Raw genomic sequence first — 17,411 nt, 5'->3', positions numbered from 1 at the left:
ACTGTAAGAAACTCAAACCTCATCATTTTGAACATTTTCAACTCAATATATTTGTCTATCAATACGATACCCTCTACTTAAGTATTTATGCATTCTACATGTTATATATAGCTTTTTTTAATTATTTTTTTAATGTAAAAGTGTATAAAAATGTGTTCCCTATCCATTTATGTGTGTATCTTTAGCGTATCTTAGCGTATCTCCGATACGATACGATACCCTCCGATACGTATCTTAATTTTGACCGACCGATATGGTGATCGATACCGATACTTTAATCCTTGCCCATAACGAATAGGCTAGCTCTAAATACAAATTGCCTATCCAGTGCTCGACTAGGTCCCCCAATTCCTCGGCAGCACCTTGAGGTGCATTTAGTTGTCTTACATGATTGTCGGAATATTCCCCACTCCATGGCATGGCACCTTTCGTTCATCCATTCCGCCTACCCATCTAGACGCGGTGCCCTTTCTCATTATCATCTACCGCCCTTTCTTTCCTCCCGACTATTCACGCATGAAGATCATCGTATGTATGCTCGACTTTGGTTGACGGCCTGTGGCTTTCATCTTGGAATTCATATCTGTAGAGGCTCATGTGGGCTTCTACTCCTGCGGCAACTTTCTTAGAGATCTTGATTGTATCCACTGAGATATTTTTTTACTTTGCCCCTTTGCTTCCTCCTAGAACAAAGTTTCATAGGGGGCATTTCTTATGGATCTCAATAGCCTCTATTTTAATACTAGTTAATAGTTATAATTGTGGATTACGTCGTAATTATCAACTGTTGTAGAAAGTAATTGTATTAGGCTATTTTTGCGTCCTATACAGAGGAACAACTACAACAGAGTGAACATTGGGCTAATCTGACTGGGAACTCTCTGATGCTTAAGTTAGACCTCTTAACAATCAGATAATTCAAGTAATAATGGAAAAAGATCGATCATCTGAAAAGAGATTTACTTGAGTATTTATAGTTGAAGGTGGCGACCATCGAGTGAGAGTCCCGCTTTGGTAGCTTCCTAATATTGATAGAAGTCTGAATATGATAAGAGTTGTGATAGGAAGAGTCTATGAGAGATGTCCCCATTATGGGAGCTCCATGTGATGATCGTATCCCGAAGGATAGGCCAAGATATCCTTATTTTTAGGGAAGATTCGATATCCCCTTAAGAATCCTTTTAGGAGCAGGACATGTTCATCCTCGTGCATAAGTTGCGTGTTGGACCCAGGTGATCCATTGTTGGAGTCTCAAGCCAAGCATCCTAAGCAGAATAATCCGATTGTCGAGCTACTTACCACAAGCGACAGGTTGTACATGCCTCTTCCGGCATATACGTTGGCCTTGTTGTTCGATTAAGGAACTAGTGTAGTTGGACTCATTCGATTGTTCGGACAACCGTGTGGTGGGACATTCGTGTAAAGTCATTCCTATATTGCCATTGGCCTAGCCGTTAGGCTGTTAAAGTCCCTTTGGTGACATTAGTCGGCCAATCCACTTCTGATCTGGATGTCTACTTCAGGTTGGGTAGATGACCTTGTGAGGTTAGGCGGTTTGGCTGGCCCTGGGTGTTTTGGGCCTGTTGCCCACTCAGTTCGTTTAGCATGTCTTCATCGGTTGCATATTTTTACCATAACATTAAAAAAATAAAAGTTTGATATTTATTTATTTGTACACTTAAGAATTTATATTCAATTATTTGTAGGTTAGGAGATTATTTGTTGAGTACTTGAGTGAAATAAGCATTAAGGAATTACCTAAGTGAGATGCTAGCTACTTAATGTTCATATCATAACATGCAACTTTGGCAATTACCATTATGCGCCTACACATGAGATAAGATAGAGACTAAAAATACAAAATTATCATTCTATTAAACTAATTATAACAATGGTTTTGTAATGAGAGAAAATAGATAATGTTTTTATAGGTAAGGGATTCCTACCTGGACACATGGCCTCTACACAAGTGTTGGGGCCAATGAAAATGTGCAAAGGCACTAACAATGATTGTTTTTTTCCCCCTTAAAATTTCATGGAGGGTAGGATGGTAGATTCATGTGCTCTTGCATCAAGGCGCATGGGCCACACGATTGGGTAGCTTTATTTTCCCCTATTTATATTAATAAATAAAAATATTTCATACAAAATCCATTGTATTAGAATATTAATTACTAAAATCAACATTCAACATACACATGATCTTTTTATGAAAGGACTTCATAGACTTAGTATACTGATCATTAATGGCCAGTCTTCATATCTCCCATAATTTGAGTAATTTGACTTGCATTCCTCAAAACTATCACAATCAAACTATCCATGCGTAAACAAGTAGTGCATATATAAGTGTGGCCAATTCGGAGATTACAAAATGACTTATCTGGATGATTATCTACAAAATTCAATTCACTAATCCAATAAAAAAAACATGTTCCACATAGGAAAAAAAATTATATAAATATCCAATAATTATGTGAAAAGTAAAACAAAATGCATTTATTTAAGATCACATTTTTCCAACAATTAATCTCCACCACAGGCAAAGGAAAACTAGATCCTTCTAATTATGAACAATTTCATGATTTTCTTACCAAACAAAACAATTTCATGATTTTGATCGATGGAATTGATGTTTGATTCTCTATGTCAATGATGCCATGGTAAACGTGTCAATTGGGAACTAAAACCGAATATCGAAACCAATATTGAGCCGAATTAACCAAGTCGAACCGAACCAAATTAATTCGGTTCAAATTCGATTTGAGTATGTGAGTATGCTCCTCGGTTCAGTTTGGTTTCTGTTTCAGGTATAAGAAACGTTGATTTGAACCGAAATCAAACCAAATTATCTTAAAACCAATAAAAAAGGAAACAAACCCTAGTATAGTAGTATTGTTAAGATTCAAGTGAGATTTTTTCAATATTCAATTTTGACAATTTAAGAGTGTTTTTTGCATGGTCTGTTTTTTTAGGTGGTAATATTTTTTTGCAATTTATCATCATATATTTATATGTTAAGACAATTTTAGAATTAGCAATGGCCATAAGGCCCATAACTTGAGCCCATTATGGCCTTTGGTCCATCACAATCATGGTTCAAAAATAGAACTGTTTTCATAATTGAATTAAAACCGAATTAAAATTGCATATCAGAACCGAATTGGAATCGAAACTGAGTTGAGCCAAATTGAATCAGCTTGAATATTTAAATATGGAATTAAGTCGATTCTCGGTTCAGTTATGGTCCACCTTACCATCATTTGGAATCAAAGCGAAACCGAACCGAATGATACCCTTGGCCATGATGCAACTCGTGAAAGATTCAAATTTCACTGCACACAGTGAGATGTAGTTCCCCCGATCTAGATCCCAGTGGGGTTGACAATATTTCCGTCAACACTTGTCTGAGACTCTGAGGCAAACGCAAGCGTTAGGTAACGTCTGTATAAAAACCTGGAATGGTCAAATGTTCACAATCTTTCGTGGCTCCGCTCTCAGACTCATCTGTACTGTCTTTCAGTTTCGATTTCAGAAGACAAAAATGTCGAGCGGAGGAGAACTTCAACACAGCAAGCTCGAAGAGGCGCTTGAGGTGAAATCTCTCAGGCGAATCGTTAGTGCTTACCTCAAGTAAGTTTCTATCAATCTGAAAATAGATTTAAATCTCCACTCGAATTTGATTCTGTCGCTTAGAACTGTGTCTTTTTTTGTTTAGATTGATCTTAGGTATCGTTTCCTTTTCTCTTGAACTCTCTATTCAACATTTGTAAATATTAGATAATTTCTTCAGTAAAACGAAGCACTCTGCTTTCAGGAGAATTTTGGTAGAGTCAAATATTGAGTTACTCGGAGGAGTATCATGGTATGATAGTTTTCTAAATTTAGGTAAACGGACTATTACTTATAAAAGTTCTAAACAGAGAGTGAAAACGTAATCGTGGTCAATTCTATCTTTAGGATGAGTACAGGACCATTCGAGGTTCATCTTCTGTTCTTGTTTGTTTTCTGGTTCACAAATGAGATTGATTTAGTGTATCGGACAGTGTCTGGGAGGGGATACCCGGATGTTGAATTTTGTGGCAAAAATTGTGCTATAGTATTCTTTTCTATTTGACCATAGTTATCAGTTGTTTAGGTTGCGTCGGTCTTATTGAAAAAGCTAGATAATGGCCGAACTAGTCTCTTTGCACAGGGAACAATGTGTGGGCTCTGTGGAGTTGCAGTTTCATATCTTAGTATCATGTTAGGGTTTGCTTGGGATAAAGATAAGATTCTGTGGGGAAATAGTAGCAGGCTATATATAGAGTTAGTGTTTCTAATGGGGTTAATGTTTGTTTTGGCTATGAGGCTGAAGATAGGGTTCTAGGATATAATTTCTGAAGATGAGTAGCTGAAAGGATAATGGAGGTTTTGGAATAGCAGATTAAGATCTCTACCTTGCAACAATGGAGATTCAGACATTTATTCTAGTCCATTGGCTATCAATTTATCTTTTTTCACAACTTAAAAATTAAGATCATTACCCTGACACCTTAAAGTGTTGCAGGATGGTTTTGAAAGCCCAATTCTGTGGGTGAATGGGGCCAATCAATTTATATTTTTTCGCAACTGAAGATATGTTGCTAATTAGGTGATATAGGAGCAGAGCTCATGACTTTGCCAAAACAGTTTGGATTTGCAGGATATTGGTATCTTAGTATAGGTAACCCAATAAGCTCTTTTCAAATGACATCAAAATCATGCCAGACAGATAAGTTTTGACCTTCCATTATTATCCCTAAATACTAGGCTGTGGAAAGGAAAAAAATAATTTGATGCTAGATGGCTAATGAGGAAATGCAATAAAATTTCCATGTTTTTGTTCTTTCCTCTATGCTAGTGCATCTCCAGTCCCATGGAAATGGAGGAAAACTCTCGCACCTAGAATGCTCACTATCTTTTTTAGATCTTCTAGTTTTGCTTGAAAAGGAAACTTTGAATTTAGTTTAGATACTTAAAGACTAAACTATACGTATACTTTTTAAAAAAGATAATGTCATTTTAGGTAATGAAAGGTTGAACAGGAATACCCAACTCCAAATAGATTCAACAACTCCAACAAAGTACCACTGTTAACAACCCAAACAGTAACAAAAAAAATATGATGGGGATATGCACCCGTGGACCGATCCATACCCATCTGGGTATCCAGACGGAGATGAACTTGATTCAATTTGGGTCTTTGACTAGTAGGATCTTTTAGGATTTTATTTCTACTTTCATGCTGTCTTTTATTTTGGTAGCTTAAGTAGGAGATAGTTATTAGAATTTATTTTTCAATTGAGTTTCCAAATTAGTGTAGGTTTCCTTTTATGTTGGATTTCTTTTACTATTTATGCCGTGTAACCAATTCAGAAGTTATAGAATGAAAGAATGAAAGAATGAATTGAGATTGGTTTTGGTGAAGAGACTATGGGCTAGTGTGTGTGCGATTTTCTTCCCCACCCCTGCCCTTTCTTGTGCGAATCTCCTCTCCCTCCCCAACAACTCTAAGTTCATCTCAGGGATTCTTCCCTACCCCTACCGACCCTCCGTCAACTTGGTATCGGAGCCGAGGGATCCTCTATCCCTCTCTTGCTTCCCCATCAACCTTCTTCCTTTCCTTCCCATTTTGTTCTTCTGGCTTAAAAGAAAGCATAGTCCTGCTGAACCCTAACCCCACCCCTGTGCCTCTTCAAACACAACCCCCATTGACCTATTCCTCTGATCTTGTATCAAAACCCTCCTTTCTTCCTAGGGTTTCGCCAGCAACCACAAAAAAAAAAAAAAAAAAGGTCATAGCATAACCCCACCATCTTCTCCTCTTCCTAACCACTTCAATTAACCCATCTCCTCCTTTCTAGGTTCTGCCAGAAGAGACTAAAAAAAAAAGAAAGAGAGAGAAGTGGAAGGAGAGAGGACGAGAGGAGAGAGAGAGAGAAGACATACCTGGTGTTGAAGTTTCGGCCGCGAGTTGAGTTCCCACTAGCGATTACCTACTCAAAGTTGAACACTGAAACTGCCACTGCTAGAATCGAACTCATATTCCTTGTCAAAGTCGAGATTTTTGCTATTTCCTTTGCAGTTTTCCGCTGGTAGAAGAACCGCACACGTCTTCCATCCTCACTTGCGATCAAGTCCTTTTCTTTACCCTCCTTTCCGATATTGCCCTTCTATCCTTTTCCACCCTAATTATTTAAGTTTTACTTTATTGTATTTCCCATAGTGTCCTTGCCCCATCTTTTTTTCATTTAAACTATTATTTCCTTGTCTTTCCAATTATACCCCTCCCTACATACGTAGCATTCCCCTTGTTGGATTTTGTTTGTTAGCCTGTTACTGCTATTTACAGTTTTGCCACCCAATTGCCTTGGAGTTGTGTTTTATTTGGTGGGTTCATAGCTATTCTGACCAGCAAATTTGGCCAATGGATCTCACTATCTTTTTGGAAATCCGTCAACAAATACAACTGATACGAGAGAAGCTTGAGGAGACTCAACAACATTGGTAGGAGATTCAAAGTCAATGCAGGGACCTCAAGGACCAAGCACTGATCACATCTAATTGTATGCTCTCTACCTTCAACGACTTGATCTCAACCATTGAGCAACAGGTGGACGAGCAAGAAGATGAGTCACCAATGATGGATGACGAGACAGAGCCGTTGGAAGCTGAAAATCAACTTGTGGAAAAATTTAAATCGGTTGATCTCTTCAGTGAACCGATCGATTTTATTTTTCCAAGTCACTACTTCACCAATGAACTTTGCATCGTGAATTTCATAGCATTCGATCGTGGTTTCGATGGTGACTTCTTATAGGCAAGGATGGATGCTGATCGACTGGTATTGATTCTCCTGTTCTACTAAACTCGTGGACAAGTTTTTCTCAACACTGGGGGAGTTGTTGCAGATACGCACCCGTGGACTGATCCATATCCATTTGGGTATCTAGATGGAGATGAACTGGATCCAATTTGGGTCTTTGACTAGTAGGATCTTTTAGGATTTTATTTCTATTTTCATAGAGTCTTTTATTTTGATAGCTTAAGTAGTAGTTAGTTATTAGGATTTAGTTTCCAATTAAGTTGAGTTTCCAAATTAGAGTAGGTTTCCTTTCATGTTGGATTTCTTTTACTATTTATGCCATGTAACCGATTGAGAAATTAGAGGATGAAAGAATGAATTGAGATTGGCTTTGGTGAAGAGACTACGAGCTAGTGTGTGTGCGATTTTCTTCCCCCCCTTTCTTGTGTGAATCTCCTCTCCCTCCCTTGCAACTCTAAGCTCATTTCAGGGATTCTTCCCTACCCCTACCGACCCTCCATCAAAATATCGGCTAGGACAGACAAAATGACAAAGTTCAGCAGCAGTATGTAAACAGCCCACTAGTACACAGGTAATAATAGAACTCAAATAACAGATGCAGAAGTCCTATTGTCAAGTAATAAGTCCCAGAATATAAACTTTATAAACTGGACAGAATATTGAATATCTGGAAAAAATGGGGCAGCTCTAAAAAAATTAAACAACTCACAAGCCAGGCCTATAATGGCGCTAAAACAGAGGTTTAGTGGGCCTTCATGAAGCCTATTTGACCTTCAAAGATAAACTCCAACTGATGGCTGACTGACCCAGTCTGAGAAATCTGATCTAGGGCTAGAAAACAGGAGATTTCCAAGAACTAGGGTTGCAGATCCCTGATGAACATGAAGTGCTGGCCGAGTGGTCTAATTATGGTCCTTATATACAACAACAACAACAACTCAGCCTTATCCCAGCTAAATGGGGTCGGCTAAAACAACTCTTAGGGTCCTTATATGATCCTCAAAATATGGTCTGCTGACTGCAATGTTGCAGAGATCAGGGAGATACGGGAGTGAAGCTGCAGCCCAGAAAACTCTCCTCAGAATCTGCCGCAGGTGTTGAGAATGCCTTCTGAGATTTCAGTAGCAATAGTAGGTAGCAGGGGCTTCTGATCAACCTTAAATAGAGCTTCGGACATGCTTATTTTAAGGCCCCATTTGTTTATAAAGGAAAAAGGGGTGGGAAACTTGCAAGGGTGGGTCCCACATGTTGTGGATCGGGTTGGCAAGGAAAGGGAAGGGAAGGAAATGATGGACTTAAATGCTTTTCAGTAGGTTGGAATTTTGTGGGAGAAAGAGGAAATGGAGGTGGGGGTGGGATTCTATGGGAGAGAGGAAATGAGAATAGGAGAGAGATATGCACCAAATTAGCTTCTCTATAAATAGTGCCAAAGTACTACTTTAAAAGTTGGTGGGGTGGGAAAAAGTGGTCACCTCACTAGACAAGAATAAATATATCTGATGAGGTTGTTTGGTAAGTTTCCCACCCCACATAACCAAACACTTATATTTGTGGTAGTTTGTGGGAAACAAGTACAAGTTTCCCACCCCTTTTTACTTTTTTTTCCACTTTTCTCTGTCAAACAAACAGGGCCTAACAAAAATAGAAGGTAAAGAAGGAAGAGGATGGAAGATTGATGTGGGGAATAATATGGATTGTGAAGACTATCTTAGCCTGGGTCTCTCACCCTCAACTCTTTTAGTTGATGCAGCCTCTTGCACATAGTTCCCAAGGCGACCCAAGACGGTGGAGAGGGTGCCTAAGCACTTAGGCGAACTTCTCAATTTGTTCCCTTTTTCTGTTTTTCTTCTTGTTTCAATTGTTTCCTTATTTTTGAGAGGCAAACCAAACCTATAAATAGGGATCGATTACAAGGCTTCAACACAATTGAATTAATGAAGTTTGCAAGATTTAGTGAAAAATTATTTCTGCCTGGTTAGTAAGCTAGATCCATCATCTGGTTCATGAATATCTTATTCTTGTGGAGAGCTAGATCAATTAACACTTTAAGAACATGAGTTGCATGGAATGGGATCTTTGGGGCCATGCATATACGGTGCAGAATTTAATTATGTAATCTGCTTTGTGTTTTTAATGTTCCCCTTTGGGCTATTACTCTTTATTTTATTTCTCCTCTTTCAAGCATTCACATCTGCTCTTTATCAAAATGGAAAAAGAAAAAGAACGCAAAGTTGACTGGGTTGAAGGTTTTGTGGTTGGTGAAAGGGTGCCAACTTAGTAAAATATCACTCCAGTGGAGAGCTCGTTCTAGTAATTCACTGTCAAATGAGTTAAGACTTAAGAGTAATTCAGTTTTCGATGTTCATACATGTATACTTTCACGGTGAAGGGTATTCTTACTCTTGCCATTTGTGGGTCCTGTTTACTGGTGCAGAACAAATCTGGTTTTAATTCTATAATTTCTCTATCCAAACATCTGGTTCTGCGTACACAATTTTATTGCATTATTCCATCAAATGCTTGGTCAGATTAATGTAATTGTTTCAGTTCTTTATTACATTCTTTATCACTAAAATTAATTAGATAATTATGGACTTAAAAATTGAAGATTAGTGAGAAAATCAGATTCTGTTATGAACATTTTCTTTTTATGTTTTCTGTTTCTTTTGTATCTAAAATCCTAGCTTTGGGTTCTCTCCTAGTTTTGGCCCAGTACCTCATTTTCTTTAAATCTGCCTTTATGAAATACTTTCTTATAGTTGAACATGGACGAATTGTTGTTGTTGCGTTGCTCTGCTAAGTTAACCTTTCTTTTAGAATTGGATAATATTGTATTAGGACATGGCCTTGTTTCTTTTTCTGGTTTTCCCAAGATCCCATTTCAGTCACCTTGTATCAATATTTTCAGTTTTATGGATACTTAATAGTTAAAAAGACTGATGATATTATAATGCCACCTCTCTCCCCCCAATACTGATTTTAATTATTAATTATTTGTTTTAAAATATCGGTATAAAACTCTTAACAGCTATTCCGACGCTGCAGACGAGGATGTTAGAAGATATGAGAGATCCTATAAAAAGCTTCCACCTGCCCACAAGGTAATCCTCTGTCGAAATAGGGGTGCCTCATTTTTTTGCATCTTAGCTTTCATGCTGTTTTATAAACTTTGTTTTTGTAGATTCCAAAGCTGGTAAGTTAATTCTGCACTTTATTGGGTAGATAAATGGCTTGTGATTGTTAATTATGATGCTTATTTTTGTAAATAATTAAACAGTTAGGCAGATTACACCCTATCACTACTTCCAATGGTCATCTTTTGTGATTTTTCTCATCTGAGTTGGGTAGCCATTCGCTTCAAAGCTTTAATGGTAAACTAGTTCTTTGTTAGGTGTAAAGCTGGTACAGAGCCACAAGGTGAACATGTCTTTATGCAATCGTCTACTTAACAAAAGGTTTTGTATACAAGCAACCACACCATAATTAGGTGGATGAGTCATGGATCTGTGTAACTTGGGTTGATAATAAGAGGGACTCTAGATTGGTCATATGTCAAACTTTGTAGTCAACCTTCTTCTTCTTCTTCTTCTTTTTTATTTTTTTTATTTTTTTTTATTTTTAACTTTCCACTTTTAGGTTCAGCCACCAGACATAGCTGATGCAGAGTTCAAGCTGTACCTGCGAAGGAGGAAGAGAGGACAGACCCAGAATCGGGCCTAAAATCAGAGTATGGGTTCAGTTAATGCCCACGGTTTTGGTTCTGGTCCTGGTTCAAGCCAGGTCCAGGTTCGCCTGCATATGGCTTGCGGAAATCTTCTATCAGATTGTGTGGAGCCCTATGAGAAGAAATTGCATGGAGATGTTGGAATATCTTGCTGGAACATTCTATTAGAGGCTGTTACTACTCAGTTTCATAGTTTAGTCAATAGCTATTAATAGTTGCTATTTTGATACTTCCTTTTTGGTGTAGTAGTTATTAGATCTCCTTTATAGCAAGGTTACTATATTTGAATTCATTTGGGAGATGTGTACTTCTCCCACACATGGACAGTTACTAATTTTGTAGCAAGAATCAGATTTTGGCTACAATATCACAAAGATCCAATTGTTAGATGGAGAGTTACTAATTTTGTACCAAGAACCATATAATGGGGCTACAAGGGTGTCAGTCCCCATGATTTTGGCTATTCTTTTGTTAAGTTCTCTTTGTAACTTTTCTTGTGGGTTTGTTTCTACCTTTTTTGTTTCCATTCTCTGTGATTTAGTTCAGCTATTACTCACTCCTTATTCTGCTAGTTCTATTTCTCAGTTTCAGTCCTTGTACGAAGTTTCTCTCCACTTGTAATCTATGACTTTCATCAAGGATTCCAACTAGTCCAGTCCTTGGATCAAGCCCAATTTTTTATATGTTCTTCTTCTCTATTGCGGCTACACTTGTCAAAATTGGAGGTTCATCAGGTCTGAGAACTGGAAGTTATTTATGTTTTAGAAAGTTACTATTTTCTGTCCACCTTCATACTCATCCTATCTGATATTTTAGACATAAATTCAGCAGATTTAGGCCAGCCTTCAACCAGATTTTTTGCCCCATCATCTGGCTGGTTTTTGAGTTATTACATCTTCTGTTTTGTGCCTTATTGTTATCTCAGCTAGGAACACTGTAGTTCTGTCCTGTAGTGTTTTCAGGTCATTATATCTTATTTTGATTTATGAGAACTCATCAATAGCTCAAGCCTCAAAGCTTTCCATGTAGTGAAATTCTTTTCATCTTACAATATGAATAGTGGAAGGTGTGGGCGACATGTGTATGCGATGTCTTCCTACCAAGCTGTCACATATATAGGGCCTGTGGCCAAGGTTGTGTGAGCAGTCTCCTGTCATTCACCAATATATGACAGGTCCCTGTTATGAGAAGTATGGAGTTATAGCCATGATGGATGGCATCACAATCCTGTCGGTGCTTGTGGCCAAATTATATGTAGGTGAAAATGTTCTGAACTTTACCAGCTATTGCATAACAAAACCTTTAACATCCATTTGCTACTTTTACCACAATTTTGGGGGACACATTTTCTTTTAAATGAAAGCCGTTGCACTAGTACCTTTAGGGAGATTATTGTATAGTGGGGGGCTCTCCTCTTAGGGTTTCAAGTTGGAACCTCTTGTCTCAGTCTCGTTTCACAGCAAGTTGTGTGTTCTAATCTTAGGTATAGGCATGGTTTAAAGTATCGGTCAGTATCGTACCGCATCGGCCAATACGTATCCATATCGGCCCTTACCGATACGATACTGACCGATACGATACATGAGAATTTTCAAGCCCTTTTGTATCGATACGTATCTTACGATGCACACCGATACACCACCGATACGCACCGATACACACCGATACTCTATGAAAAATTCAAAATTGAAGTGAAATGTACGTTTCGGTATGTATCGACCGATACACACCAATACGTATCGATACGGTCATAAAATGGCCAAAATGGGTAATTTTTTAGAAAAACATAATTTTTTCAGGTGTTTTTGTTCCAAAGTTGCTACCAACCATTTTTCTCTCTAACTAAAGTGGAAATCAAGGTTGGGAACAAGGATTTTACATTTATGGGACAACTACAAACCTTGGATTCTTAGTGCGATGCTCTCAATTTACTATTTATGCATAATACATGTTTTATATAACTTTTTTTAACTATTTTTTTTATGCAAAAGTGTATAAAAAAGTGTTTCCTATCCATTTATGTGCGTATCTTAGCGTATCTCCGATACAATACGATACCCTCCGATATGTATCTTAATTTTGGGTGACCGATACCGATACTTTTATCCTTGGGTATAGGTGCTTCATCCATTAGTTGGTATTGCGGTAGCAATTATTGGCTTGTCTGTATTGAGCTACACATCCTGTGGAGTTTCTAATCAAGTGCAGTATTAGACTTTTCTTTCCTTTTCATCTTTTTTATTTTTATTTATTTACTTTTTTTATTTTTTATTTTTTTTTAAGGAGCAAATTTTTTTAAACAAAGGAATGGGCCTGTGACATGGGAGAGTATGAAACTGAAAACTGTACACACAGCAAAAACAATATTGCACAAAATGAAATGCAGCCATATAGAAATAAGGTTTAAAATAAAACTCACTATATAAGGTTGCCTTCTTCTGCCCCGGTATAGTGATGTGACTACAGGTTCCAAAACCTGATGTAGGTCACTATGGGCCCACCCAATTAATAATAAAACCAAAACAAAAGAGGCAGTGGAAATTCTGTAGATAAAAGGAAATTCTGGACAGCAAGAATTGGACCCATTAAGCCCAGCATGCCATCATTATCGAGCCAGTCTTTTGGGGGTAAGTTTAGTCCAGTTAATGGTTCAAAGAGAGGGGTGTCGAGCATATATGTGGATATAATTAAGGACATGTATGAGTGAGTGGTGACTAGTGTGAGATATGTGGGTGGCCAGGGCAAGGAGTTTTCAATTATGATTGGGTTACATCAAGGATCGGCTCTAAGCCCCTATTTGTTTGCGCTTATCATGGATGAGTTAACCAAGAGCATTCTAGACGAGGTCCCTTGGTGTATGCTCTTTGCCGATGATATTGGTTTAGTGGATGAGACTAAAGCATAGAGTAATGCTAAGTTAGAGCTATGGAGATTAACCTTGGAAACAGGACGTTTTAAGATTAGTAGATCAAAGACAGAGTATATGATGTGTAATTTTAGCCACTCTATGATGGATAATGAAATAGTGAAATTGAGGAGAGAGAGATTCCACAGAATGACTATTTTAGATACCTGGGAGGGTCAACCATAAATAAAGGAGGTGCCATAGAGGATGATGTTTAACAGAGAATTAAAGTGGGATGAATGAAGTGGAGAGGTGCGTTTGGTGTGTTGTGTGACTGGCGCATCCATTTAAATGTTAAGGGAAAATTCTATAGGATTGTTGTGCGCCCAACTATGATGTATGGGGCAGAACATTGGGCAGTTAAGAAGTGTCATATAGAGAAGCTATGTGTAGCTGAGACGAGGATGCTAAGATGGATGTGTGGAAAAACTAGGAAGGATAAAGTAAGAATGATCACATTAGAACTGAGCTGGGAGTTGCCCTGATTAATGGCAAGCTATGCAAAAGCCGTTTGAGGTGGTTTGGCCATGTTCAAAGAAGGCCTGAGGACGCCCAGTAAAAAAGAGCGATCGGATTCAGATTAAAGGAGCTAAAAGGCATAGGGACATACCTAAAATGATTAAAGGTGAAGTGGTGGGGAATGACATGCATAGTCTCGGTCTTGTCCCAAGTATGACCTTGAATAGAGCCTATTGGAGGGCAAGGATCCATGTAGCCGACCCCATTTAGCTGAGATTCTCCTGACTTGTTGGGTTGGGTCTCTTTCCTCTTACCCTCATCTCTCATCTTTGCATCATTTTTTATCCTTGTTGCCGACTCCATTAAGTTGGGATAAGGTTGAGTTTGTTGTTGTTGTTCCAAGAATGAGCTTGTAGCTCAGTGGTGGCAACCTCTGGCGTGACCAAGGAGGTCTTGTGGTTGACTCTCTGTTCTGTCCCATCTATATCTATGTATATCCCCTCCCCCCCAACCCATGCCTATGCCCCCCCCCCCAACCAAGCTTGTTGGGTTATCCAAAGACCCAAAAAAAAAAAAAAAAAAAGTTCAGCTTCCAAGCCCATTCAGTGTTCGCTCAATAAGCTCCTGCGTGGGGAGGGTCAGCTAGCTTCTATTTTTTGTGTTAGTAGTTTCTAATTTTTGTTTTTGGTAGATTCTACTAGATAGCCTAATTATCTTTCTTTTTATTTGTTACTTGCTGTACAAGTCCCTTAATCGTATGTTGGGAATTCCTTTTAGTTGTTTGCACACTATATATTTGCAACAGCCGTAGAGATAACACATGATTTAATGAATGAAAGAAAGCTTCGGTTTTTACGCCATTGTGCCGTGAGATGCCTTAGGGTTAGTGAGAGACTAAGCAAGGCCATAAGCGAGAGGCCTTCCCTCTTTCTTCTCTACCTTCTGCACTGTAACTAAGCTCTGTTAAAAGCTTCAGAGCCCTCATTGAAGGTGATTCAAAGTGCTGTTAAAGTCTCCTTGCATGATCCGTCGAGCCTCATTAAGGAACTGAAGATTGAAGCTAAAATATACCCTGCGGCACTGTTGTTCTGGGGATTTCTGGAAGCAAGTTTCAGTGGTGATATTCCTCCATCACACCTGTTACAATTCCAGAATCCTGTAATGAAAACAGGGAAATAAAGGAAAGAAGAGAAGAAGAAAAGAGCAGAGAAAAGAGAGAGGTGTAATCAAAAGAGACTCCTAAAGGAGAGGAGTGACCTGCGATCAGACCAGAATAGTATGATCGCAGGTTATGCCACAAAACTTATATTAAATGGTGCTGAAAAAAAGTACAAAAATACCCCCATAAAGAAGAAAAACCTAATCACAGAGATATAGGCCCGATAGGACATAAATGCCTCTATCGGCCCTGTCGCTGTTTAGGATTAGTGCCTAGCGCTAAACTCAACACTCCCCCTCAAGCTGGAGCATACACATCACCCATGCTCAACTTGGTACAACCATTACGAAAACTAGGAACAAACAAAGACTTAGTGAACATGTCAGCCAACTAATCTGATGAAGGAACAAACGGGGTCTCAATCAGCTTTTTTAGAACAGCATCACGAATGAAGTGGCAGTCCACCTCGATGTGCTTAGTCCTCCTGTGGAAGACTGTATTGCTAGCAATGTACACCGCAACTTGGTTGTCACAATACATCTTTGTAGGCTTCGTTACTGGAAAACCCAACTCTAAGAGTAAAGACCGTAGCCACATCAACTTAGCAATGGTATGAGCCATACCTCTGTATTCTGCTTCTGCACTAGACCGGACAATGGTAGTCTGCTTCTTACTATGCTATGTAACCAGATTACCTCCAACAAATGTGTAATAACCCGTAGTGGACCTACGATCACTAGCAGAGCCAGCCCAATCAACGTCAGAATAGCCAACTAGTTCCATATGCTGATTAGGACGATAGATCACCCCTTTTCCAGGAGCACCCTTTAGGTTGCGAAGAACATGAATAACCGCGTCCCAATGTGCTTTATGAGGGGACTGCATGAATTGACTGAGGACTCCAACAGCATAAGAGATGTCCGGATGAGTCACAGTAAGATAAATCAGCTTGCCAATCAAACTCCTGTACTGATGCACATCCTGGAGAGGTTCGCCATCATTAACCCCAAACTTTTGGTGAGGATCCATAGGGATATCAACAGGTCTGGATGCAAGCATACCAGTGTCAGATAAAAGGTCCAACACATATTTTATTTGAGACAGATTGATCCCTTTCTTGCATCGGATCACTTCAATCCCCAAAAAATAGTGAAGTTGGCCTAAGTCCTTAGTCTGAAAGTGTTGCTGTAGATAAGCCTTCACTTTAGAAATTCCTGCCTCATCATTATTTGTAAGAATAATATCATCAACATAAACTACCAATACCACCAGTTTATCACCTCTGCGACGAACAAAGACAATGTTCAGAATAACACTGAGAAAATCCACAAATTACTATGGTAGTACTGAACTTGTCAAACCATGCCCGAGGGGACTGTTTAAGTCCATAGATAGCCTTGTATTAGCGACACACATGACCTTTATTCTCCTCCTAAGCAATATAACCAGGAGGTTGCTCCATATACACCTCTTTCTGTAGGTCACCATACAAGAAGGCATTCTTGATGTCCAGTTGACATGAGGGCCAATCAAAGTTGACAACAAGAGAAATAAGTAGACGAACAGAGTTCAATCTAGCAACCGGGGAGAAGGTCTCAAAATAATCAACCCCATATGTCTGAGTATACTCCTTTGCAACCAGACGAGCTTTCAACCGCTCAACAGAACTATCAGAGTGATACTTAACAGTGTACACCCAGCGACACTTCATCATTTCCTTACCAGGAGGTAAATCTACTAGACTCCTGATACCACGAATCAAGAGAGCATCCATTTTCACTTCCATGGTAGCTTTCCATCCAGGGATACGTAGGGCATCATTATGGGTGCGGGGAATAGTGTTAGTAAAAAGTGACAGTGCAAGAGCATGGATGGTCGAGGGAAGATGAGACAAGGAAACAAAGTTATCAATAGGATACACAACCATAGATTTTTGAGTGCAAGAGCGTGTACCTTTTCTTTGAGCAATTGGTAAGTCATCAGGCAGAGAAGGAGGAGGAGTTTCACCAGAGGAAGACGGTAATGGAGGAAGTGAATCATCTGGAGTATTGGTATCTACACTCGGTTGTCCAACCTTCTTCTTGTGCTAATAAACCTGTAGAGGAGGTGAGTCACTAGCACTGGGAACATGAGGAAAGGGATTGAGAGAAAGAATGGGTGGAGGAGACGAAGAAGTCCATTCCATACCAGACTGAGAAAAAAATGATGTGCCTTAAAAAAAAGTCACATCGGCACTAACAAAGTTCCTGTGAGTAATAGGGTCATAGCATTTGTACCCTTTCTGAGTACGTGGATAACCTAAAAAAATGCACTTAGT

The 17,411-nt window shown here is 38.9% G+C and overlaps 1 protein-coding gene across 5 annotated transcripts in view; it reads left to right on the top strand.

Moving 5' to 3' along the window:
• Window positions 1-3,362: 3,362 nt before the first annotated feature.
• The window catches only part of LOC122085452 (carnosine N-methyltransferase-like), a 43,924-nt gene continuing 29,875 nt past the window's right edge, over window positions 3,363-17,411 (top strand). Inside the window, exons 1-3 of one of the 5 annotated variants that reach the window (XM_042653891.1) lie at window positions 3,363-3,437; window positions 3,524-3,633; window positions 9,876-9,948. In XM_042653891.1, the coding sequence (XP_042509825.1) occupies window positions 3,545-3,633; window positions 9,876-9,948 (162 nt within the window). In that variant the 5' untranslated portion in view covers window positions 3,363-3,437; window positions 3,524-3,544. The other 4 variants (XR_006142132.1, XM_042653890.1, XM_042653889.1 and 1 more) reach the window with 4 other exon arrangements.

The sequence above is a fragment of the Macadamia integrifolia genome, chromosome 8 (assembly GCF_013358625.1).
Source record: "Macadamia integrifolia cultivar HAES 741 chromosome 8, SCU_Mint_v3, whole genome shotgun sequence".
NCBI lineage: Eukaryota > Viridiplantae > Streptophyta > Magnoliopsida > Proteales > Proteaceae > Macadamia > Macadamia integrifolia.
The sequence above is the reverse complement of the archived record's forward strand: the minus strand, read 5'-3'. Positions and strand labels throughout refer to the sequence as shown.